Source organism: Branchiostoma lanceolatum, chromosome 3, assembly GCF_035083965.1.
Source record: "Branchiostoma lanceolatum isolate klBraLanc5 chromosome 3, klBraLanc5.hap2, whole genome shotgun sequence".
In the NCBI taxonomy this organism is placed as follows: domain Eukaryota; kingdom Metazoa; phylum Chordata; class Leptocardii; order Amphioxiformes; family Branchiostomatidae; genus Branchiostoma; species Branchiostoma lanceolatum.
In genome coordinates, this window is record NC_089724.1 from 593,561 (window position 1) to 621,356 (window position 27,796).

The following is a 27,796-nucleotide window of genomic DNA, read 5'->3' on the forward strand; positions in this document are numbered from 1 at the left end:
GGGACCACGTGTTCCTAAGCGCCTCCCACGTGCACCTCGCACTGACGCAGGTCCCGCCATTTAATGACATTTTCCGCCGAATCCTCGCAGGTACTTTGTGCCGCTGATTCATCCCGTGACTCCTGTGAGTAGGCTGTCTGATGTAAGAACACTCCTTACTTAACACCCAGCCCCACATCTGAGACAGAGGTTCATGGCTGATTCCATTCCCTCCCGTCCAGACCGGCAGCCAGTCCTCGTCGCACATCATCTATTTTACGACAGGAAAGCTATAAACGTGATGAAGAGTTTCCTTCTCCGTGTCTATCTCTGGAAGGAACAGTCTCTCCAGACGAACGGAATTAATGACTATTCATTGATTCTAATCCATTGATCCATAGTAAAGTCGGTTTGTCGATGTGAGGTTGTTGAACTCAATGTTGTTTGTTCAGCGAGAAGTTTCATTTTGCATGAATATATATATACGCTGTCTGTCCCATCACATCGCATGAGCGCAATTGATTCACCGGGATTTCTGGGTCAAGTCGTTAAACTCTAGTTCCTTTAGTCAGTGGCACGTCTTGTTTTTCTTACATTGTCTCCTGTCTGTTTCTTAAAGACGTCTGGCACAAAAACGTCACCAACTATGCGTGAAAATCACGCCCGGACTGTGTTCAGATAGAGCCGAATGCCATGTTTGATGATGTGTAGAAAGTGATTAATATCTTTCTATTTCATTTATTGCAAGTTCGTGCCCAGAGGCCAATTGCAGACAAACAAATACATGGAGAATACATGGAAATCGAAATAGTTATCTAGTCTACTGTGAACGTTCCATGTTAACTACGGTTGACTATGGTTGGGTTTGACTTCTTTTATTACCATCAAATAAATATTTCAGATACTTCGTTTCCATCTGTCCCCAAGAAGTGTTCTTTCTTCCCTGTAATCCACCGAGGCGTGCGCAATCTGCGATGAGCTACATGTCAAATCTCATGTACTTTCGTACTTAAAGATCATCAGGTTATCAGATGCCACGGAAGTGCGCGGTTTGCCGAGACTCTGAGGCAGCGGGATGCAGCGGAGGATCAGGCGGTGAACAAAGGACGGTTGACGGCAACGTCGGGGCGTGCCGGCGCCAGCTTAACTAGCGTCGAGGATGACGACGACGCACCAGATGAAACAGTCATGTGATTAATTTTCAATGACGTTGTCGTCTGTCGATTCCGTAAGCCAGTCAACGTCATGGCCAAGTTCGGTTCCGGGAATTATCCAGCAGACTGACGTGGAGTCGGATCCATCGAGGAGCGGCGAGGGAAGCTTCCGCATCGATATGGTTTTCTCAGATGCACACTTTTTTTTGCCAACATTTCGGCAACGACTTCAAGAAGATATGCCACGTTCGGGAAAATTAAAGCACCTACTACAAGAAGACGTGTATTTCATTTATGTCATACCCACACGAGAAAACTTTCAATGAGGAATGCGCCAGAAGTTGAGGGAGTTTTGTGCAAGGATACGTTTAGAGTCGCGATCATTACGTGGCAACACAACAAGGAGACAGTACACACCGCCCATGCTGAAGGCAGCGAGGTGGCTGCTAAAACGTCTGCAGAGAAACGTGTTGTGTACCTAAGAAAACTACAAGGAGACTTGTCACCTGCATGAGGGTAACCGCAGGGCAGTGCGAAGAAACATTATTTATTTACCAATTCATGTGAAAGTACAATCAGAATGAACTCATCATGGCTGTCTGTGGTAACACACGGAAGGTCATGATACCCCCTCAACAAACAGTTTAGCTCAGAAATAAAGTGTGTCTGTGAGCGAAAAACAATGGGCGACGGTCCGTCCAAGCCTGAAGTAAATAATTCTTGAAATGTTCAAAACGAGCTTGATGTCGGAATCCCCTTTTCAACAACATACTCCGCCGTAGAGAAGTTATGGTTCAAGACAAACTATAATGTAATAAACTTGATTTTCATTCCATTTTTGTCCGAAGGAATGACGTGTTCAAACGTCGCCAACGTTGTCTATAGCGTCACACACCGAACATGTTATACTGTGCCTACTCCCAGAGGTGAGATCGTCCTGAGACTGCTGAACGACCAACACATGATACACTGTGCACACACGTCTGTTCCCGGAGGCGGGATCGCCCTGAGACCGCTGAACGACCGACACATGTTACACTGAACGACCAACACATGTTACACTGTGCACACACGCCTACTTCCAGAGGCGGGATCGCCCTGAGACCGCTGAACGACCGACACATGTTACACTGTGCACACACGCCTGTTCCCAGAGGCGGGATCGTCCTGAGACTGCTGAACGACCTACGCGTTAGAGTATCGCTCAACAGCCTTTGCTGAAGGTCCTACAGTGATCTCCCAATGACCTAGCAGGAAATTCAATGGTCTCCATTAAATTGTGAACTGGGAGAACAGAAGGATTTCCACGGAGATTCTGCACAGAGATGACTTTTTGCGGGGTTGCAAGGGTGGAGCGAGTGATGTCCCCGAAGCCACCTCAAGGTTTAACAACAACAACAACAACAACAACAATAACAATACAGCAACAACACAACAACAACGAAACAACACTCAGCAGGGGTGGGCTGAAAGAGGACTGTCCATTTGTTAGTCGCTCATTGCGCGAAACGGACTCCGTTCTGATGGAAAAGGACATGCTGCCAGAGATAAACCTTTATTAATAGCACCACTAATGCTTCCCCTAAATTGATCGCCACACGTGTGTAAAAGTGGTTTCAGGTGTCTGATGAGGATCAATCCGAAATGCCGCGCTGTTTTCGATTCCCTTCCGGAGTGGAGAGGATAATCCCCTCAACATCCTGGCCTTTTAATTAGGAGCCGAATGACGTTATTCGGTAATGGTTACCCCCCCCCCCCCCACTGAAACATTCTTAATGATCGTATGTGTTCGATTTCAATGACCTAGTATCGATTTATTGCCTTTTGTCATTGCAAATTGTCACATGGGTTTATATTTTTACAGCCGAACATGCAGAATAATTGAAAGTTAAAATCAAATAGGGGAGAAATAAGAAAAGGAAATGTCTTAAAAGTTCTTTTCTTTTTCATACCACAGAGACAACCTCCGTCGATCTGTCTGAAGGCAGTCTCAATGGTGCCTGCACCTTACTGCTGAAGTGAATGACCGGATAAAGGAAAAAAAGTTAAAACAGGCATCCTCAACTGAGGTGAAGCATCATGTTTTTTCAAGTACCTTGTAGTGCAATGTCGCTTCACCACGGCTCGCTTTTTTGACCAAGAACACAGGGTCACCCCTACTCTTCTGGATAAGTGTGTTGGGATCTTTTACGTACAGAGGTTTGACGCTTGATGGTCATATACGGGACCGCCGGCTTTGTCACCATCCGAAATGACGAATGCAATCCCTTACAACATGTCCGAGCTGAAGATAGTCAGTGAAGTCGACCCTAGGATCAAATGACCGTATATGAAATAAACATGAAAGACCGAAAAAAATGACATGAAAGGGAAAAGAAAAAAATGGCTGTACTGTTCGCTGGGGCCTCTGATGTCCCTTCTTTCCTGGAACACATTTGCCGCCACGAATATGCTACTGGTAAAGCCATTCACATTTCTTACAAATGAAAGTCACTCAAGATTTACCATCTTGAAATGACAGATGAACTGAAGTCTTCCCTCCTACATGCCCTATGAAGTACCGTTAGTCACGTTTATGATTCCTATTTTTGAGACATAAGATGTGCGGGATAAAAGCATCATATGTCAGCGGATGGCCTGAAGGACACGGCCGGGCCCACCGCGTCTGATGTGCGGCAGGTTCCGGGTCTGAATACCAAGGTTCTATTTTTAAAACAGGAAACTACTCTCTTGTTAACATCACAAAACCCACACATTACAGAAAAAGTTGGATAATTCGTCTTCCACTGTCTCGGAAAAACAAGTCAAACCCAAATAAGATAACATTTAGTGTTAGTATTTAGACTAGAATTGTCACATGCTATATTGTTACCAATTGTCTGTCCGTCCTTCCATGTAACATGTACTTGCAATTAGCCTACGGGCAAGAACTTGTAATTAACTTATTATCATTTATTCACAACCAAGTATTTTACAAGAGCCGACGTTTCGATGACTGTATGTCATCTTCAACAGGGCAATCAATACTGCCTGGTTCACATATTGCCCCGATGAAGATGACAGAAAGTCATCTAAACGACGGCTCTTGTAAAATACTTGGTTATGAATAAAAGAACCTTGGTATCCAGTCATTCGCCCAACCTGGTGAAATTGAAATTATTCACGGAAGTTACAAATCTGTCTCCAGTCCGCTCGGCTCTGTTATTCGAGCTGCCCGGTGGTAAAGGCGTCTGTGGGCGTCCAGAAAGTGACAGACGCATTCTGTAGTGACTACAAGCATTCAAGAACGACCATCAGATGGCACAAGGACGATTATAAAATCTATAGGAAACCATACATATTCCCGTTTTAATCATGTAACACTTTAGATTCATCGGAATCCCTGCTGTACCCAGATTCATCGGAATCTTTGCTGTACCCAGATTGGAAATGCCCGGAAATAAGGGTGTAGTCTCGCCACCGTTGCATCAGTATGAATATGTACGTGTAGGGTTTGATACACAATATGTACAACGGCAGAGCAGGTCATGGACACCTGTTGGACCCTGCCAATCTGTACCGTTTGAGCATCATCATGTCGGGTGGGTTGCCCGGACTAAGTCAACCCCCTTCCTCGCTACGGTCCGCCATTATGTGCTCTAGATCTTCAGACCTCACCCCTACGTCCCCTGCAAGTTGGTCCATGTAGGTCCGTCTTGGCCGCCCGAGACTGGGGTGTCCACTGGGATTAATAAACCATTATATTGGGCCAACATTACCGGCCGCACGCCATGGACGAAAATAGCCTCATGTTAAAACATAAGTATTCATCGCATCGACCAATTATCCCTGTCCATTAGCCCAACCCACGGCGGAAATCAGGTTTCTCTTTAATTAAGGACGTCATTAAATGACGTTTTTTCTCTCTCGGTGGATTCGATTTTTTAAAGATAATTGTCCGAATTTTTTTTTTGTCGGCCGACCTGACTTTTATCACGCAGCCCGCCGGTTCCGTCGGTGTTTAGCAAATATCTTGAGGCAGAATATTTTGTCTGTTGGAATTTTTTGGAATTTTGGAGTTCCTTTTCTATGATTTCGTATCCTTTACTCTGGTGTTGAGTACATGCAAAACGCATGCACGCAGGGGGTCTAAAATTTGATATTTCTTAGAATTTTTGTGAAGTAAAAGTTCGTCGGTTTCCTGCGTGGAGACATTTCCCACGAGTTGGCACATTTCCACAAGTTACAGACATTTACAGGACGGTCTGATGTTTAAGAATTCTTTTACAACCAATCTTCCGAGTAGTGAAGAAAATGACTGAGGATAGAGCAGTATGGAGAGCGTTCATAGCAAGGCTGACAACTTACATGCCGTGGGCCTACAGGCGGCAGGGGGAGAAGGTCCAATGTGTTAGGAGAAGAATACAGATCCAAGCATAGTTTATACAATCTTATATTTCTAATGCTTGTATGTCATCATCATCATCACCATCATGGACTAATGTGACGTATAAAAGATACACACATGTGTATGCTAGCTTTGTGAATCGCGATATGCCACAGGTCTATAAGTGCGTTCTAGGAACATCTCTTTCTAAAGTTACATCTTCGTCTTACTTTCTGTCACGAGGAATAAGCGCAATAAACACCATTGACTTTTGTTAAGATTATTTCCCTTTGCAGAACGTTGTGTTACATTTCACAAAAGGCTCTTCTGTTCTTTGACGTTGAAAATTTGCATCATAAGGAAAAATTACCCCGTAATAACTTCATGGTACCGTTCCCTAGGGTCGCGCCGAGTGATGATTAACGGGATGTATCGATCTTTGTCATCTAATTTGCCTAGAAGTACGTGTCGTCTCAAGGGAGAAATATACTGCTCATGGAGATTCTTTTAAACTATCAAAACTATTAACATCCCAGTCTCATATAACATCACAGTTTCATACAACATCACAGTCTCATACAACCTCCCAGTCTCATACAAGATCCCAGTCTCATACAGCATCACAGTCTCATACGACCTCCCAGTCTCATACAACATCACAGTCTCATACAACATCACAGTCTCATACAACATCACAGTCTCATACAACATCACAGTCTCATACAACATCACAGTCTCATACAACATCCCAGTCTCATACAACATCCCAGTCTCATAAAACATCACAGTCTCATACAACATCCCAGTCTCATACAACATCCCAGTCTCATACAACATCCCAGTCTCATACAACATCACAGTCTCATACAACATCACAGTCTCATACAACATCACAGTCTCATACAACATCACAGTCTCATACAACATCCCAGTCTCATACAACATCCCAGTCTCATACAACATCCCAGTCTCATACAACATCACAGTCTCATACAACCTCACAGTCTCATACAACTTTCCAGTCTCATACATAATCACAGTCTCATACAACCCCCCAGTCTCATACTACATCACAGTTTCATACAACATCACAGTCTCAAGCTACAAACACATTCTGCTCAGATAGGTGGGTAATGTTTTTGAACCGTTGTTTGTTTTGTTGTATCTGTATCGTTTCACCAGGTATATTCTCATCTGTTGATTGTAGTTCAGCGTCATTTTGTGGTCGAAATGAAATATGCGTTTGTTGGTTATCCGGTGTTTGTGTGTATCACTGAAGCATTTGCGTAATGTCAATTCTAAGGAAGTCCTGATGTGACTGCCTAACACAAAAGATGTTCTTATCAAGATGGAATAATGATCGCACATTCCCCTATAAGGTGAACGCTGGAACTTGTGTGCGTGTTTTGAGACAGTGACCATACGGGAGGTGGCTTTGAGCGTCAAACCAGCACCAAAATACCGCCTTCCTCAGTCAAAGGTTACTGTGCTGTTGATTAACAAAAGTATCGTCGTTCTTTTTATTCAATTTCACGACCAATCATCAATGGTTATCGTTATTACATAGCACTAATATTGTTATTATTGTAATATTGCACGATCACAGTGTTAATCATCATCATCATCTTGTCGTGAGTGTCACGGATGAACTTCACCCTCCTCCTCCAGTCCTCTCTGTCCTCCATTGCTCTTGGTAGTTGTGCATGATTCTCTGTACGCTGTGTCTCAAGCTTACCGTGAAATATAAAGGGAAACCTGTCCTTTGTAGAGTTTGATAAGTGTCTTGATGGCTGTGCGAAATGCCCAGCCTTTCTGGATGGCACAATGTCATCGTGTCAGCAGCGTCACGCATTATTTTGTTATATTGGTTTATATTGTGTAAGACGTCTCATCCGCGTGTCATGATACTTTGTAAGACGTCTTAGCCAGTCTGCGAAACACTGACGCGATGATGACGCAACATTAGCGCTCAGTGGAAGATGAGATATGGGATCGCTGTTTATGAATGATTATTTTGTTTTGTATCTCACGCTGCGTTTGATACTGTGTAAGACGTCTGATCCATGTGTCATGATACTTTTTAAGACGTCTCATCCGTGTGTCATGATACTTTGTAAGACGTCTTAGCCAGTCTGAGAAAGCTGCCCGTGTCCTCCTTAGGTCGGCATCTGCTCTTTCAGGGCGCCAGGCTGGCTAGAGACGCCGGCGACACACTCTCCCAAGCAGGGCTCGAAATAAAGGCCTTCAACCATGCAGAGCTCGAAATTTATTTTTGAAAAGTGTGCCTAAACTAAATATTTAGGTGCAGGGAAATAAAACTGGACGCTCAATATAAAACTAAGCAGGTTTGAAAAATTGCGATGAACCTTAATGCCATAGATAACCTCAAACAAGTGAAAGAACAAACTTTAAGGCTTTATCATTTTTTCAGACACTTAAACAGTATGCCACATACTTGTTTACCTTTATTTTACCCTACACACATTATCTAACGGTGCATCCACCGCATCACAGCACACAGCTCCAAGTTTGGGTGCAGCCTGGTTTCCATCCCCGCGTGTCATCCCGAAGCACCTTTAGTAGAGGCATGTTTTTCGTGATGTTGGGAGGATCCTTCACTGGCTCCGCTGGGAATTGGTTTCTCTTTGAAATGACTTGTTTTCTCATGATGATTAATGTATGATTATACCTGACAGCTCGTAGGCATGCGCAGTGTGCTGCCCTGGCCATGTTGGCAACTATTAGTTGGATCATTGGCGGACCATTGAGAAACGTGTCTATAGTGACAGCCTCCCCAGCGTGATAATTGTCTACATGTGCATGGCCCGTCTGATAATGCAGCCTGTAACACTTAACGGAGAAAATTGATTATTTACGATGATTTCTATGTTGCAAATTAGTGTGTATCTGTATCTATATAGCCGGTATAACCGCCATTAGGCGTAACGCACCAGCTTCACAGGCACGCGGCGCGGCAGCAGCTGGTTATATTACACCGAACGGTCTGTTACACCTAGTTTTTGCATAATTATCTGACTGCAAGTGTTCTTTAAAGCTATTTAGTGAAGATGCTCCTAAACTATTTGATGAAAACGAGTTCCATTCTACTATAATGGTTTTCGGAAAATACGAATTTTTGAACACATCGACCCTTAGCTGATAACTCTGGTACTTAAAAGCATGCCTATTTCTAGTCCTCTTCTGAGCTGGCATTAGATACTTATCAGTCGGTACGTCCACTACTGATCTGTCTTTGCCTCCAAAAAAAGAAGTCAAACCCAGCTTAATTAGATATAGCCAACAGTCATATTGAGTATTAGTAGCCTATTGTTACAACCTAGGGATAGAACCACATGGACTGCCATCACGACTCGAGACCGTCCAGTCTCGACCTAAGCAAGCAAGCAAGCAAGTTACAACCTAGTCAGTCACAGTTCACTGACACATGTATGTTTCTCCCTATGTATTTGCAATTAGCCCACGGGCATGAACTTGCAATAAAACTGTCATTGATATCATCAGCTATAATTCACAAGATTGAAGACTGAAGGCACAGCTGTGGATTTCTCACTTTTATTTCTTCAATTCATTTCGCGTCATGCGAACATGAGGAGTGTGTGGGCCCAAGAAACGGTAGCCTCGTGCCAGCGTATAACTTCTCTATTGATACAGTATTCTCTCAGCATAAGAAATGAATGGAATTGCCTAACGTTACCTTATCATTGTCAACTCGCCGTCGACTAGAAATAATCCAAAATGAGATGAATACAGAGGCATGTCAATCTCTGTCAAACCTTGCCTACAGCTGACGGACACGTGTCGCCTTATCTACCGGAAGGCCAACACGACGTGTTGTTGGTTAGAACTCTGCGTTAGACGGGGTGAGAGTAGGTGAGTTAGCCGCTGATGTCCTCCACCATCTGCCTCAGCCGCTGGCTGTCCCGTGCGTTCGCGAGGTCAGCTCCGATGTCGAGCTCCGCCAGACGCTTCCGCTTCCCGCCTATTAGCTCTTCCAGCAACGCTCTCCTGGCCTAGGGAAACAAACAAACAAACAAACAAATAGATAAGCAAACATAAATAAACAGGCGCTTCCGCTTCCAAGCCACTAACACGTACGTACGGTAATGTGCCAACAGGCAAACAAGAAGAGCGGCGCGGCTAGTATTCATGTCGTTTACTCCCGGAACTCCCTAAATCGGTTCTGCTTGTCTCCAGGGTCCCACTGTGAAGCAGTGTCTTACACTGAGATAGGCCACCCTGGCTAAATAAAACAGAACTAAATACATAGATAAATAAACTGTCTGTTTCTATATAGCCGGTATAACCGCCCTTCGGCGCAACAAACTAGCTTCGCAGGCACGTGGCGCGGCAGCAGCTGGTTATAATACACTGAACGGCCTGTTACACCTAGGCTCTGCACGTCTGACTGCAACAGAGATGGGTAGTTGGTGAAGGTTAGACATCCAGGTAGTAAGATACGCCAAAAAGTTTTACTCAAGCAACTGGATAACATTGTGAAACAGTCAGACGTTGAACTAGCAGTATAAACCTTGTCTTGAATTAATCTTCTTTTGAAGACTACGTCAAGACATCCTAAATTGTCTTTACTCATTAACATATCTAGTCAGATATTTGGTATAAAATCTGGTTTCCCAGTTCTATATTTAGTCACTGACGAAAGACAGCGGATGCTATCTGAGACGTCCAGTTTCTTGAGTAACTATTTTTGGCGTAGAGATGGGTAGTGTTTACCTCCTGGTCCGCCGCCCTTGCCATGTCCTCGCCCACGGACATCTCTGCGCTGCGCTTGCCCAGCTTCTCCAGGATGCTGTCGATGGCTTGCTGTCTCTCCGCGTCGCTCAGCTGACTGGCTCTGGCCCCTGGTAAATAATAATACAGTTGTAATGGTTTATTGGTCAGAAATTACCCGTGCAATGGCAGCCAGTGCTGAATTGCTGCAGGGTTTACAATCACATCATATACAACAGATACATATTTGCTCCACACTTGCACTTTGTGGAACTGCGCCAGCAGGTGACCAATACGACCTTCCCCAACAGAAGTCAGGTACCCCTTCACACCTGGGTGGAGTGAGGAAAGTCGTGTAAAGTGCCTTTCCCAAGAACACAACATCGGGGGCATAGCAGTGGTTTCGAACCCGGGACCTCTGGGTTCTAGGCGAAACAACCTACCGATTGCGCCACACGATGCCAGTTTGTAAAGACACCATACGGGAACTGATCAGTGTTTGTTCACTGTTAGACCTTCCCTTGCAATTGGCTCTGCGGTCCAATCGGCGCATGGAGAAAGCCTGCGAAAAGTACTGATTATTTTCTCACTATTACTTACGATGTTGGTGTTGTTTTTGACCGTATAAGGAAGCCGTCAAGGTCGCATGTTGTTTATTTTGATTAAACTATTTTCTATATCTGCATCTATATAGCCGGCATAACCGCCTTTCGGCGTAACACACCAGCTTTGTAGGCACGCGGTGCGAACTCAGCTGGTTACACTACACCAAACGGCCTGTTACACCTAGTCTTTGCATAGATTTTACTTGGTATTTGTTTTGATTTTGTTGCTGTACCATGTACCAGTTGTCTCTTTTATCCCACTCCTCAGTTCTTAACCACGTACCAGTTGTGACTGTCCATGGTGCTGAACATTGCATCAGTTGTGTACATATTTGGAGCTGGGCATTACATCCGGGTTGTGAACTGTACCTGCCCTTAGTGATGAAGGTTGATCAGGTTTGTGACTTTAACCTGTCCTTAGTGTGGAATATTCTTGTCGGATAGAGAAATGGAAATAGAAATGACATTTTCAATTTGATGGCAAGGCACCAACCAATTAAGCTGCCTCAGATTTATGATTGAAGTACGACCTTAGAGAAGAGATTTTAAAGTAGCATTTCTATCTTTTTGGACCGCGTGCATTAATTAACACTAAAGCGAGATTAAAAGAAGCGGCATAAGAAGCTTAACAGATAATCCGACTAAAATGAATCAGTTGTAATTTCAATTAATATGCAAAACTCAAGCAGCTAGGTTCAATGGCAGCTTTTCGGTACTATATGAATGACACTGACAACATTGTCTTAAAACTAGGTGTTGTCGTTTGAACATACAGTTAGAACAGAATATATATAAGAAGGCAATTTCCAACTTGAAACATGAGCACTCATTCAAATGCAGCCGTCCGCGCTTGCTTGAACGAAATTGTTCCCACGCTAGGCGGGGATTAAACCGTAGAGATAGTGACGCCAAAAGTGGCGACAGCTTAAAATGTATTGTTTTGAAATATGTGTTATGAGATGTAAAGTAATTTTGCGTTAAGCTATTCTGCCTCTTTATCCTCAGATTGTTGGTTCACTCATCGGCTTAGTGTGTCCATCTCACCTGTCACGACGCAGGTAGAGGTTTACCTGTCATACTCGTGAGTCTATCATACCTGTGGCAATGATCAGTGCTATCTGTTTGGCAGGTAGATGGTGTTTTACCTATTTTAGATCTTCTATCTACAGGTGTGTCTTACCTGTGACGATAATCCGTGCTATAGCTATCTGTTTGTCAGGTGTGTGCAGGTGGAGGTTTACCTGATGCTTCATCTACAGGTGTGTCTTACCTGTGACGATGCTCTGTGCTATCTGTTTGTCAGGTGTGTGCAGGTGGAGGTTTACCTGATGTTCCATCTGCAGGTGTGTCTCACCTGTGACGATGCTCTGCGCTATCTGTTTCTCAGGTGTGTGCAGGTGGAGGTTTACCTGTCATACTCGTGAGTCTATGTTTGGCAGGTGGTTTACCTATCTCAGGTGTTCCATCTGCAGGCATGTCTCACCTGTGACGATGCTCTGTGCTATCCGCTTGTCAGGTGTGTGCAGATGGAGGTTTACCTGATGCTTCATCTGCAGGTGTGTCTTACCTGTGACGATGCTCTGTGCTATCTGTTTGGCAGGTGTGTGCAGGTGGAGGTTTACGTGACGCTTCATCTGCAGGTGTGTCTTACCTGTGACGATGCTCTGTGCTATCTGTTTGTCAGGTGTGTGCAGGTGGAGGTTTACCTGATGCTTCATCTGCAGGTGTGTCTTACCTGTGCTATCTGTTTGTCAGGTGTGTGCAGGTGGAGGTTTACCTGATGCTTCATCTGCAGGTGTGTCTCACCTGTGACGATGCTCTGTGCTATCTGTTTGGCAGGTGTGTGCAGATGGAGGTTTACCTATCTCAGGTGTTCCATCTACAGGTGTGTCTCACCTGTGACGATGCTCTGTGCTATCTGTTTGGCAGGTGTGTGTAGATGAAGGTTTACCTATCTCAGGTGTTCCATCTGCAGGTGTGTCTCACCTGTGACGATGCTCTGTGCTATCTGTTTGGCAGGTGTGTGTAGATGAAGGTTTACCTATCTCAGGTGTTCCATCTGCAGGTGTGTCTTACCTGTGACGATGCTCTGTGCTATCTGTTTGGCAGGTGTGTGTAGATGAAGGTTTACCTATCTCAGGTGTTCCATCTGCAGGCATGTCTTACCTGTGACGATGCTCTGTGCTATCTGTTCGTCAGGTGTGTGTAGGTGGAGGTTTACCTGATGTTCCATCTGCAGGCGTGTCTCACCTGTGACGATGCTCTGTGCTATCTGTTTGTCAGGTGTGTGCAGGTGGAGGTTTACCTGATGCTTCATCTGCAGGTGTGTCTTACCTGTGACGATGCTCTGTGCTATCTGTTTGTCAGGTGTGTGCAGGTGGAGGTTTACCTGATGTTCCATCTGCAGGTGTGTCTTACCTGTGACGATGCTCTGTGCTATCTGTTTGTCAGGTGTGTGCAGGTGGAGGTTTACCTGATGCTTCATCTGCAGGTGTGTCTCACCTGTGACAATGCTCTGTGCTATCCGCTTGCTCGCGTGTGTGTGCAGGTGGAGGTTTACCTGATGCTTCATCTGCAGGTGTGTCTCACCTGTGACAATGCTCTGTGCTATCCGCTTGCTCGCGTGTGTGTGCAGGTGGAGGTTTACCTGATGCTTCATCTACAGGTGTGTCTCACATGTGACGATGCTCTGTGCTATCTGTTTGCCAGGTGTGTGTAGGTGGAGGTTTACCTGATGCTTCATCTGCAGGTGTGTCTCACCTGTGACGATGCTCTGTTTGGCAGGTGTGTGTAGATGGTGGTTAACCTATCTCAGGTGTTCCATCTGCAGGTGTGTCTTACCTGTGACGATGCTCTGTTTGGCAGGTGTGTGTAGATGAAGGTTTACCTATCTCAGGTGATCCATCTACAGGTGTGTCTCACCTGTGACGATGCTCTGTGCTATCTGTTTGTCAGGTGTGTGCAGGTGGAGGTTTACCTGATGCTTCATCTGCAGGTGTGTCTTACCTGTGACGATGCTCTGTGCTATCTGTTCGTCAGGTGTGTGCAGGTGGAGGTTTACCTGATGCTTCATCTGCAGGCATGTCTTACCTGTGACGATGCTCTGTGCTATCGGTTCGTCAGGTGTGTGCAGGTGGAGGTTTACCTGATGCTTCATCTGCAGGTGCGTCTTACCTGTGACAATGCTCTGTTTGGCAGGTGTGTGTAGATGGTGGTTTACCTATCTCAGGTGTTCCATCTGCAGGCATGTCTTACCTGTGACGATGCTCTGTGCTATCTGTTTGTCAGGTGTGTGCAGGTGGAGGTTTACCTGATGCTTCATCTGCAGGTGTGTCTCACCTGTGACGATGCTCTGTGCTATCCGCTTGCTGGCGGTCCTCTTCCCCACGATTGATTCGAGTTTTGCCGCCAGCGCGTCTCGCGCCAACTGGCTCCCTCGGTCACTGCCGATGTTCAACTCCGCCAGTCTCTTCTCCCTGGTAAAGAAGGGTAAGCGGATGAGGATGATGATGATTAATGACTGAATGAACAACGTTAAGTTATCGCTGTAATGTATTGTTTCTCCATGGCCGAGTTGCCAAGCTAGCAGACACAAGATCGATGGTCAGGGTTAGATTCCTAGCAATTTTTGCTACAAAGGGGACCTCGAACTAGGATTAGACTGAAGTAAGCGAAGAGCCTGGCCCAGAATCGCTCTGCGTTGCGTTGTGCAACAAAACACAGAAAGATCTAAGTCTAAACAGCTTTCTGATCGGTCAGAGATGACAAGCGTCAGGGTAGACTTCAACAACGTGGATGTACTAAACATTTTCCAGAGCAAACTAGTTTTAAACGTCGGGTTCGGAAAACACCATATCATGTCTTGGTTCAATGGAGATGTTTTGATATATAAGATCTTTATTGGCACCAGCAAAGTGTTAGAAATGAAATCGGCGCAATGATCACAGTATCGTTAAGCGTCTCTGGCTGATGATAACGGGTGATGTGTGGTCTATAGCCTCGCGATGTCGCCATGATAGCGGGATATGTGCGTTCTATAGGTTCGTATTGTCGCGACAACCACGGCTTACTCCGTTGAATCCTATCATCACATCTTTGGCGTGAAGACAACTTAGAGAATTGATGTCTTCGTGCGTCCGGAGGGTTGCAAAGATTTTACGTCTCACACGTTTTAAAATCTCACAGGGAAACCTTTACAGATAAATAATCTACGAAAAACGCATTAAAATTAACATTTCTCTCCGACAGACAGGATTTAATCGTTTAAAGGTCATAACAAAGTAGCCATTACGCCTACATGGATGGTCACCATGGGTACTAGCGGTAAACACTTCAGTCAGAAAAAATCTCTCGGCGCCAAATGTTATGTACAGAGATTGACGTTCTGAAACCTCAAATGTCTTTGTTTCCCGGAAACTTCCAGGATCAGTCTTTTTTTTATTTGTTATTTTTTATTTTTTTTATTCATTTTGCAAAATAACAAATAAACAAAATAATAATACAATAAGACAACACATAAACCACGGATCCAAAGCAAAAGTATGACAACACAATACTAACACAGGAGAGAGATCAATGATAACACTCTTTTACAGCGATCAAATAACTCAATATAAATAAAGAAGAGAATCCAGGATCAGTCTTATTGGACATCAGTTGTTTTCTTTGAAAATACAGGGCTGAGCAGCTAGCTCTCTACAGATCCCCGGTCCTGATTCACAGAATACTTAGTGGGACACTGGAAAGGCTACTGGCGGGGGCGGGAAAAGGCCGAATGCATTTTTCTCTGTAGGTGAGTTCGCGAAATGGCAAATGTAAGAGGCAAGACAATGATGTAAGAGGAAAGGTGACTCACTCCGCCTCTGCCGGCACGCTTCCCCAGATGAAGACGACGAAGGCGATGGCCAAGGTCGGTAGCCACAAGGTCATTCTTCCTGCCATCTGTGAAAGTGAAAGTTTTCAAAGTGTACCTGAAATAAAGAGAACAGAACAACACATGAGCGTTACAACCTGCAGTGGAGCGACTGTTCTAAAGAGGAACGGCCACCCGGCCACAGTCCATTATGAAACCGTCAGTGCCCGGGCCGAGGTAGATAGAGCAGTGAAGTGTTGTAGGGAGGATGTGCCGAACTATGGGCATCGGTCAGGACGCGTACTCGCACCGGCAACCAATTACAGTAGGGGGCTGTCACACGTATGGTAGGGTCACATTTCCAAACCGGGGCCCGGCCGGACTGTTTGCGGAAGCGAAATATTAAAGTGGAAATCAATAAATATGCACAAACTATGCTCTTGAATAATTTTTGGTACTTTTTGCGCTTTTTCTTGTTTTATACCATAATATTCGTTCGCCAAGACTGCCTGGACGGGCCCCGGATTGGATGTGGCCTTAGGCGTTTGAGTTCCGTATTAATCTTGTTTGTTATTCAGCATCTTCACAACGCATCCACATATACTAGAGTCTTCATTACAAAGTGCAGAATGTTATTCAGCATCTTCACAACGCATCCACATATACTAGAGTCTTCATTACAAAGTGCAGAATGTTATTCAGCATCTTCACAACGCATCCACATATACTAGAGTCTTCATTACAAAGTGCAGAATGTTATTCAGCATCTTCACAACGCATCCACATATACTAGAGTCTTCATTACAAAGTGCAGAATGTTATTCAGCATCTTCACAACGCATCCACATATACTAGAGTCTTCATTACAAAGTGCAGAATGTTATTCAGCATCTTTACAACGCATCCACATATACTAGAGTCTTCATTACAAAGTGCAGAATGTTATTCAGCATCTTCACAACGCATCCACATATACTAGAGTCTTCATTACAAAGTGCAGAATGTTATTCAGCATCTTCACAACGCATCCACATATACTAGAGTCTTCATTACAAAGTGCAGAATGTTATTCAGCATCTTCACAACGCATCCACATATACTAGAGTCTTCATTACAAAGTGCAGAATGTTATTCAGCATCTTTACAACGCATCCACATATACTAGAGTCTTCATTACAAAGTGCAGAATGTTATTCAGCATCTTCACAACGCATCCACATATACTAGAGTCTTCATTACAAAGTGCAGAATGTTATTCAGCATCTTCACAACGCATCCACATATACTAGAGTCTTCATTACAAAGTGCAGAATGTTATTCAGCATCTTTACAACGCATCCACATATACTAGAGTCTTCATTACAAAGTGCAGAATGTTATTCAGCATCTTCACAACGCATCCACACATACTAGAGTCTTCATTACAAAGTGCAGAATGTTATTCAGCATCTTTACAACGCATCCACATATACTAGAGTCTTCATTACAAAGTGCAGAATGTTATTCAGCATCTTCACAACGCATCCACATATACTAGAGTCTTCATTACAAAGTGCAGAATGTTATTCAGCATCTTCACAACGCATCCACATATACTAGAGTCTTCATTACAAAGTGCAGTGAATGGTGGTTCAGCTCCTGTGCTGGTCTGTCTTGTAAAGGTGGAGGAGAAATGGCAAGGTTGGTCTTCGCATCCCAGTGAATATAAAGGCCGCAAGAAAATCCCGTTCGTATTCTGAAACGTGTGGTTCGTACTTCCGTCATTAAGATTAGAAATTCTCGTGCTTTGGGGTAATCAGGTGCAGTCACGAGTGAATGAAGTACGGGTAATTCTTTACAAATCCCTTTTTACTCAATTCCTGAAGACCGGGAAGGATCCGGAGGGTTAATGCTCACTTTCAACACGCTTCGTGAATGCGAGACGCCAATGTCACCGAAGTTTTTTAAAGCTTGAGACGGCACAGCAGGAACGAACAATAAGCCGAAACGCTCTTAAAGTTATATAAAAGCGGAAGACCGCAAAGCCAACACGACACTTCTAGCCACAGTCCCCAGTGCGGTCTGCCAAACTTTGCTTACCAGCCTTCAAATGGATTCACGAATTTCATGCCATCAATAACCCCAATGCTAGAGATTACAAGGAAAACTACTCGATAGTGAGATATCCAGAAACAATTGAACAACTCCGGTGGAGATGGGATCAAGGTTTGCTAAAGCCACTTCTACTCAACGGTTGCCCTGCCAAAGTGAACAATAGCAAATTATATACTAATCCCAGCGACCACTTCTAATAATTCCAATGAGTAACTCCAATAATTTTAGCCAAGTTCTGTTGTAAGCTTCGACGTGCGGGCAAACGAATCTACGTAGTAGCGATACGCAATAACCTGTAGATGGACAGAAGTCCGCACTGGACCAGGGGTAAGGGCATGTCTCACAGCAAACACTAACCTGCCGCTGAAGTCGCTCCTCTCGGCTGAACTGGCGATGTCACAAGTTTCACCAAGACTGAGGGGACCTTTTATACACCCCGCGACGTGACCTGACTACCCTAATCACGATGACTCCGCGGACACACCGGGCATAATGAGCCCCTCATCAAATGTGCCGCGAATGTTAATCTGCCGCCTCACCCCCGCGCCCTGATCACCGCGCGACCCGGTCTGTGAGCCCGCATGCGGTTCCGCGCATAAGTTTGGGACGGCCGGAATTCTCAGCGGCGCCGGGGGGCAATCACGGAATAAAAACCGTCAGATATCCGCCGACCTTCCTAAGGACAGAGCCATCATTTCTCACTCCGGGAGCGCCTTCGGGACGGGCTGCGTCACAGATTACGTGGTCATTTCGGGTCTTCATTTCGCCATGACGAGGGTCGGATTGCGGCTTAATGACATAGTTGTGGTAATCAAACCACATTAAATAAGATTGGCGTCGAAGGGAGGGAGACCGCCGGCAAGGAACTTTTTCGGGAGCATGATTTGCTTATAGAATAACACCTTTCTTTCATCGCCAAAGTTTATTTCCCGTCTATGGGTCAAATCAAAGAACCGACCGAAAGCGAAGAGGCCATCTGTTAACAACACCTTTGTGAAGACTTGATGCGATTGTTGCAACACTACAGCTCACGATGTTGCCATATCGAATCCACCAACTAGACTTTGCAAAATATAAGGGCTGATGGTAAAAACTGAGCTACGAAGTCACAACTTAAGGCACGACTGTACTATAATACCCACTCCATTACTTGACGATGATCCTCGCATACCTGTCGCATTTACTTAACCCTACTTACTGATTTAAGGTCTAGCGTACGACTTTACGGTCCTACACAAGCCTTTACGGAAGAGTGCGTAGCTGCCACTTACCTGTGCTTGTTCCTGGCCGGTCTTTGCTGGTTGTCGGTGCTGCCGTCCCGGCGTATTTATACCGTTCAGCGCGTGATCACATTAGCCATTACGGCCCTCGGGGGGTCGCGGTGCCGCCCGGAGAGGAAGCATGGCCCCTGGAGCCCGAGGCATGACGAACGCCTGATGTCATCCGCTAGACGAAATCTTTCCTGGAAATATACTCACCTTCGCCTGTGAAGAAATCTATTAATGAAACTGAAGGTGTTTGTGACATCCAAGTTGACTTACTTCGCTTTAAGTTCACAGAAATATCAACCTGTAAGGCTATCCATGTAGAGATCACGAATTTCGAGAAGTAATTTTGTTTGGTATTGTCAAGCTTTGCAAACTGCGATCTAGACCTGTTTTGTAAAATAAGACATTTTTCTTTACTTCTCCCACAGACCAAGTACGGATTTTACAGGTTTAAAGCTCATCGCCACGGTCCATTGAATTTGCTTGTCTTTTTTTTTCATTTCTCCTGAATAGTTTATTCGATAATTATGATATGAATATATGTTGCTGAGACCTTCACATACAAAGCCATGTAAGGCTTTAAACAGTTAAGTATTTACCTTGCAGAATATATGCGGCCTTTACCCTGTAGTTAGAACGGCTTTAACTTCTGTGTGCCGGATCAATACTACAAAGTTAGTCTCAAAGGAACGACCTAATTATCAGCTAACTTTTCTCTACTGAGATTAATCAGCATCAGTTGGAGGTCGTGTTATTTTGCGGAAAAGACGTCCCAAAGTCCCCGGATCTAATTCCGGGTCTCCCCGGACGCGAGGGCCGGTTCCGTAATGCGGTTTGGGCCGGTGCAGGGAAAGGTCCTGTCTTTGTGTCGGGAGGGAAATCGGATTAGGTTTTGAGGAGGGTATTGAAAGCTGTGTTCCACTTCTGTACAACTCGATTGTCTTCCATCACGGCAAACAACGCCGGCGTCACCGGAGCGCCCCCCGGGCGTCACGCGAACACTCCCGGGGCGTTAGGCGAACACTCCCGGGGCGTTAGGCGAACACTCCCGGGGCGGGCCTGGCGACGGTTCGCGAACTGTCAACAAATCCGTCTCATATGCAAAGTCGTCTTCCTTCCATGTCACTGGGAGAACAAAACGTTTGATATCTTACTTTACTACGTCCCAGACAAAAGCAAAGCTGTTGCGTTTTTTTCTCAATATTTTTAGGAATTTTCAAGAGACAAAAATACAACCGGTACCGAGGTAAACTAAAACAAATGAACAAGTCGTTCTCTTTAACACCTGTACAGTGCTTATTTGCCGTTCCGTCCATTGGTTCAGTGTGCACTGTATTTTCTGTCGTAAACATTATATTAGCAATGGTGCAATGTCGTTTCTGTATACCTTTATCAAATGACGTTTATACATACGCCCTGCAAAGTTTGATCCTACAACTACTCGATGATTGCCGATTCATATGCGACTGACAAACTTCTAGTTTGACCAAGGAGGTCTATATGACCCCCCTGGTTTGACAAGCTGGCACGGTTTCTAGGCGGACATGAGATGACTGGCCTTCAAGTACACGGATTATCAATCCACGATTGAGGTGGAACTATCGTAGAGCGAAACTCGTGGCCACCAAGTGCAGTGGGAACACCCTCACTAGCTATCTAAACAACATGTCGGAGTTATATGAGCTTTTTAAAGAGCTTTTTAAAGAAGCCACCAAAACTTACCACAATTTCAAAACGTTTTCTGACGAAAAGAAAACTAGAACCCTGTTAACCTCCCAAAACCCACTCATTACAAAAAAATTGGACACTTCGTCTTCCAGTGCTTCCAAAAAAGAAATCAAACCCAAAAAGCGTAGATTGTATTCCGTAGTAGTTTTCAGAATAGCCATGTGTTCTACTAGTCAACATTGTTAACTCGCACTATCTGTACAGTATACCCTTGATTTGCATTGTTTCATGTTGTAATTAGCCCTCGGGCAAGAACTTGCAAATAAAATAATTACATATATTCAAAACAATGAATGTGGGGACTTCCCCTCACCTGGAACTCAATTCTGTAAAATGAATCGATCACTTTCTTGAACGGTTTTGTTTAAAATTCAATAACATGTTGATGCATCAAAAATCAAGGAAACAGTCATGACTACAAGTAATCAACTCAGGATTGAGATGCTAAAATTCTTTTTTCTTTCTATCAATTATGGTCATTATTATAGAGTGGCAGTCATTGAAACCAAGTACCGCATGGGCAACCCCGCTAGATAGCTGGAAACAACGGTTGCAGCTAGATGCAGCTAGACGTACAAATAATAGGTGGGATGAGTTTTTCAATTAAGGCCACAGCAAGTAATTTTTATGGATGACATCAGCGCGCTCATTAATTTTCGCCTGATTTCGAAATAAAAAACAAGAAATTTCATTGCCCTCCGACGGTGGTCAACATGCCAAAAATGGGCAAATATGTCGTAAACGTTGACAGTCTAAGGTGTTTCATTGCATATGAATACCCAGTGTAGTTCCTGCCCATGATGGTATGACAAGCTGTTTTCTGCGTTTGTTCTAGATCTAGCAAGGACATTATATAAATAATGGGGGGGGGGGGGTCTAGTTAATTGAGCTGTATACACAAGGTGTTTCATAACATATGAATACCCAGTGTAGTTGCTTCAGATGATGGTATACGTACAACAAGCTCTTTTCTGCATTTGTTGTAGTTGGTCTATTGAGATGTATACACATCTACAAGGACATGTTTCCTGTTGAATCAAGGAGGTTTTATATTATATTTGAAACCTCATTGGTTAAATACAGGAATAAAAGACCTGTTGGTCATGATATCATATTTCGTCGCCTCAATTCTTGTTTAAGAAGCTTCATGATCTCAAAATTTGAAAATATAGGAATCTTGTTTTTTTTTCGCCCTATCTCATTAATTTTGGGGTCTGCGGAGGATGTCATCCATAAAATTTACTTGCTGTGGCCTAATGTAATATAATAACAAGCTGCCTCCGCGGCGCGTGCCTGTAAAGCTGAATGCCGACGGGTGGATATGCCGGCTAGACAGATGCTGAGAAGCTGGTGTGTTACGCTGGTGGGCGGCTAAACCGGCTATACAGATGCTGAGAAGCTGGTGTGTTACGCCGGTGGGCGGCTAAACCGGCTATACAGATGCTGAGAAGCTGGTGTGTTACGCCGGTGGGCGGCTAAACCGGCTATACAGATGCTGAGAAGCTGGTGTGTTACGCCGGTGGGCGGCTAAACCGGCTATACAGATGCTGAGAAGCTGGTGTGTTACGCCGGTGGGCGGCTAAACCGGCTATACAGATGCTGAGAAGCTGGTGTGTTACGCCGGTGGGCGGCTAAACCGGCTATACAGATACAGATACAGAAGCCTTATAACGAAGGGCGATTATACCGGCTATACACAGATACTGAAGCCGGTGTGTTACTCCGAAGGGTAACAATACAGACTATACAGATACAGAAAGTTACACCGAAGGGTGGTCGCACCAGCCATATACTGATATAAACACAGATAATTTCCTTCCTGTACGTTTGTGCTTCCCTCGTCTTACTGCTCTTACTGCGAAGCAAAACTTCATATTGCCGCCCATGACCTGTTTATCCCCAGTTATTCCGCATCATCCATATCTATGCAGCTTTGGCAAATTATAGCTATAATCATTAGCGTGTTATTGAGTTATTTCTGTCTTTAATTTATATTTAGTGCTTTATGTTTCACGTTTATATCTATGTGGGAACATTAGTGTTCGATTGCATTTCCCAGTGCAAACAGAGAAACCTGATTTTCCCATTCCAGTGTTGGAACAATTATAAATTTGTACCGTACTCATTATGGAAATGATTCGCAGGCAGCAAAATCAGTAGTTCATTTGAATTAGGAGACCACAGTTGCCTTTAGTAAACAGAATTAATGTCCGACTGTGAGAGTCTGTACTAGAAATGGATACATGGCATTTGCGGTAGAAAAAAGCCGGATGTAAGGTCTAGTAATATTACCCTATCACTTCTTATAATTGCTCTCCGACATCTTTTTTCAGTCATTTATCAGGTTTATTACTGTATAAAAGTTTTAACATTTGGCATTCTGATACACAAAAATCCAACCCAACCCTTTGTGTATTTGTGTGCGCGTGTTTCTCTGTGTGTGCGTGTCTGTGTGTGTGTGCATGCGTGTTTGTCTCTCTTTCTCTCTCCCCTCTCTCTCTCTCTCTCTCTCTATATATATATATATATACATGTATATATGTGTGTGTGTGTGTGTGTGTGAGTATGTACGTAATACTATTTATGTACGTATGTGTGTCTTTTGAAGGACACCATAGCCACCCATAAGTGACCTCATTATGAATACATTAATTACCTCATCTCCCAAACATACTCTCTATGACGCACGTCGTAAAATTACCCGCCGCTAATCTCAGTAGAAGTGGCCTCAATTCCAATTAATAGCGAGATGCTCAGCCTTTATTACATCAACTTTGTCCATTCAAGGAGAAGGGTTGTCCCACCCACTTAGCATCAATAACAGCGCTCCACGGGCCGCTAATGTTCCCACAACCAGAAGTCAATAATGCATCGCTAACGAGAAATGTTGGGATCAAAGGGGTGAGCTAATTACAAGGCTAATTGACCTAAAAATCCAAATTACTCTCCTTCAGATGAAACACGAGATCCAGGATGATAGAAAAGTTTCTCATCAGAAACTAAGACGACGATGAGCGTTTGATAAAAGTACATCTGTTTCAACAGTTCTCTTCGTTTTAGATCACTTCATTCCGGTGTCCTGCCCACCTAGTTAGAACATGTCATCAACAAGCTAAATGGTTAGTATCCAGCTGAAACCCATTAATTGAACTGTAGAGGCCATTTAGGATCGATGTCATATAGCTGTGACTAGTTACAGTATCGGTGGCTTAGTGTCAAGGACTCCCTATTTTGACGTCGAAGCTGTAGAAGTGGTTTGTACCAGTAATGGAATGGGTGTATGCTAGTGCTGCCTGAATTAACAAAACATGTGGTATGGATACAGGTACAGGGGGTTAGGCTGAGGTCTGTAACTGCACAAATACAGATGCAAATACAACTGTGCCTGAACAATTTGACAAACTAACTTTTGACAGACACATAAATACACACTCAGGTAACAAATGGTTTATTTAGACTTCTGGTATTTAATGATAATTTTTACTAATAACCCATTCTTTGGATAGGATCTGGAATAAGAAATGGTGCCTCAAAGGACCAGTATTTTGGACCTGCTTTATACTGATTTTCGAGTTATTGTAACGTTACAGGGTATACCATCCATGGCCACGGAAAATGTGGTTAGTGAAAGCCGTCATTTGACACAAAACCCAGCGGTGAAGAGAGTCAGAATTAAAGGCAACAGAGCAGCCTTACTAGGCCCGACCTTGCGGTGAAGTGTTAATTACGACTAATGATGTGGATACCGGCCTCCATTCCTGTCCCTAGCCCTGTCTTCTCGTTACAGACATACCGTGATCTGATGGCCACCTTTTTCTGCGGTGGCGATAGTTCTAGTTAGCTTTTCTCTCTCTGGTTAAACTCCAATCAAATGTTGAAAGCCATGAACAGGCACACTAACAATTTGTAACAAGAGTGGGAAGCTAAATAAAATGACGATTTTGCCTTCCAATATCTGCTTGGAGATTCTTCCCTGTTCTTGTTAGTACGTACATGCGGTCTTCAGTCCCATGTGAAATGTGTGATTACAACGCCGGTTATCCTCCCATGGTCTCCTGTGCCAGGATTAGAGCGGCTCGTCTTAGTTTTTGGACAAGGTTGTCTTGCCGAAAGATTGTAACTTCTTTGTCTTATCTTCACTACTCTCCTATCTTTTTATGTTATGAACCATGAGCTAGCTAAATTCGTACGTCCTGCATCATAATTATTCTATTCATTTTTTAGGCACTAGCTTTGTTGTGTACTTTACACACACACACGAACACACACGAACACATACACAAATAAACGCACACACACACACGCACACACAAACACATGCACACACAAACACACACGCACACGCACACACACACACACACACAGAGACACACACACACACATACCGACACCGTACACACACACACCTTGGCACACTCACTCACTGTCTGCCCCCCCCCCCCCCCCATTGCATGTTTGTAGGATAAGACGATAACACAAAGAAGCACGTGACATAGAAGAACTTTATTGCGCGACAATTGTACATGGTACAAGGTATGGCAAGACTTCGTTTTCATAACACAAAGAGGAAGTATAGAATAAGATTTAACATCATAATTACTAATACATACATACAATAAGGGCTAGCATACGTTTTCGATGTTGTGTTATAATCATTGCATATGTGCAGATATCTGATCTTACTGTGCCTGGTTCTCTAAGATCGTGGTGTTTTGTGGTATAAGATTTCCTTGTTTGTTTGCTTGTTCTTATTTTTACTAGGGGAATACATTTACATATCGCCTACTAGGCGATTTCCAACGTGCATTGGGCTTTACAGCAACTCAAAGTTACAGCAAAGGTAACAAAAAAAGTTACGCAAATTATCAAATGCTCCAAAACCAAAACGGTGGTGTATTCAACTATAAGATGGTGGTGTATGCTGGAGTATAGGGTAGGAAGACCTTTTAGAACTAAGCTCTGAGGATTAATTTCTACCGAAAGTTTGAGCCCCAGAGCCATGATCATTACGGGCTGATGAGGTGATGGCTGTTCTTGTCTCCCCGCAGACGAGAGCGCGCGCCCCGCTGGGATCATTAGGGGCGTCTCGGTAACCAGACTTAAACCGGCGCGAATTTAGGCAGGAGATCGTAAAGCCCCCCTCCCACCGGACCCGCGGCACGCTGGCGGCGTCACTGCATCCTAAATATAAAGCCCCCCTCTCACCGGACCCGCGGCACGTTGGCGGCGTCGCTGCGTCCTAAAGCCCCCCTCTCACCGGACCCGCGGCACGTTGGCGGCGTCGCTGCGTCCTAAAGCCCCCCTCTCACTGGACCCGCGGCACGCTGGCGGCGTCGCTGCGTCCTAAAGCCCCCTCTCACAGGACCCGCGGCACGCTGGCGGCGTCGCTGCGTCCTAAAGCCCCTCTCTCACTGGACCCGCGGCACGCTGGCGGCGTCACTGCATCCTAAAGCCCCCCTCTCACAGGACCCGCGGCACGCTGGCGGCGTCGCTGCGTCCTAAAGCCCCCTTCTCACTGGACCCGCGGCACGTTGGCGGCGTCGCTGCGTCCTAAAGCCCCCCTCTCACTGCACCCGCGGCACGCTGGCGGCGTCGCTGCGTCCTAACGCCCCCCTCTCACTGGACCCACGGCACGCTGGCGGCGTCGCTGCGTCCTAAAGCCCCCTTCTCACTAGACCCACGGCGCGCTGACGGCGTCACTGCTTCCTAAAGCCCCCTCTCACTGGACCCGCGGCACGCTAGCGGCGTCACTGCTTCCTAAAGCCCCCCTCTCACTGGACCCGCGGCACGCTGGCGGCGTCGCTGCGTCTTAAAGCCCCCTCTCACTGGACCCGCGGCACGCTGACGGCGTCACTGCATCCTACAGCCCCCCTCTCACTGGACCCGCGGCACGCTAGCGGCGTCACTGCTTCCTAAAGCCCCCCTCTCACTGGACCCGCGACACGCTGGCGGCGTCGCTGCGTCTTAAAGCCCCCTCTCACTGGACCCGCGGCACGCTGGCGGCGTCACTGCGTCCTAAAGCCCCCCTCTCACTGGACCCGCGGCACGCTGGCGGCGTCACTGCTTCCTAAAGCCCCCCTCTCACTGGACCCGCGGCACGCTGGCGGCGTCGCTGCGTCTTAAAGCCCCCCTCTCACTGGACCCGCGGCACGCTGACGGCGTCACTGCGTCCTAAAGCCCCCCTCTCACTAGACACACGGCGCGCTGGCGGCGTCACTGCGTCCTAAAGCCCCCCTCTCACTGGACCCGCGGCACGCTGGCGGCGTCGCTGCGTCTTAAAGCCCCCCTCTCACTGGACCCGCGGCACGCTGACGGCGTCACTGCGTCCTAAAGCCCCCCTCTCACTAGACACACGGCGCGCTGGCGGCGTCACTGCGTCCTAAAGCCCCCCTCTCACTGGACCCGCGGCACGCTGACGGCGTCGCTGCGTCCTAAACTGAATTTGTGTTGCCCTTGACTTTATAATGGGAATATCATTCAAAACGTACACGTATGACCAACACGACAACAAAACACACATATAAAAAGATGAAATTCGTTGAGTGCTTTGTCAATTCGATCGGCCGCAGCGACGCCGCCAGCGTGCCGCGAGGAGTGAGAGGGGAGATCATAAGGAACATGTATATAAGCTAGTCAATTATAATGTAGTATGTAAAAAGCTGTAACAATTTGTATGTACTTTGTCAGTCGTGTGTTGTTTCTGTGCTCCAGGAGGATTAGCTACTTACTTGTTACTTGTATGATAGCAAATGGAGGAAATAAAGTATCTAAGTATCCAGACTCTAGTTAATAAACAGAGCAGCGCAGTCCGGGTGTCAGCGATCTTTTCTCTGCGTTTGCATTGAAACACAAGAGGCGAGTAGTACTGTCTCCTTGCTCCCGGGATTCGAGCCCGTCCATGATGAACCCAAGGCACTAACTGCTTGGCTGAAATGTGCGTTCTCGTATCTCACTCCTATTTGCCGGGCTTAAGCTAGGATCGAAAAAAACACGGATTAAGT

General features: G+C 45.3%; 1 protein-coding gene across 2 annotated transcripts; it reads right to left on the reverse strand.

Annotated features, from left to right (window-relative positions):
• Positions 1–9,058: 9,058 nt before the first annotated feature.
• On the reverse strand, positions 9,059–19,178 carry LOC136429616 (uncharacterized). Of its 2 annotated transcripts, XM_066419507.1 has the most exons (5): positions 19,071–19,177; positions 15,709–15,823; positions 14,193–14,329; positions 10,252–10,379; positions 9,059–9,530 (listed from the first exon to the last, which is right to left on the reverse strand). In XM_066419507.1, the coding sequence occupies exons 2-5, from the start codon at positions 15,792–15,794 to the stop codon at positions 9,396–9,398; spliced, it is 486 nt and encodes a 161-aa protein (XP_066275604.1). In that variant the 5' UTR covers positions 15,795–15,823; positions 19,071–19,177; the 3' UTR covers positions 9,059–9,395. The 2 variants fall into 2 exon arrangements, with proteins under 2 accessions (XP_066275604.1, XP_066275603.1); XM_066419506.1 differs by lacking the exons at positions 9,059–9,530; positions 10,252–10,379 and adding an exon at positions 13,744–14,027 and having other exon boundaries at positions 14,109–14,329; positions 19,071–19,178.
• Between the last annotated feature and the right edge of the window lie 8,618 nt (positions 19,179–27,796).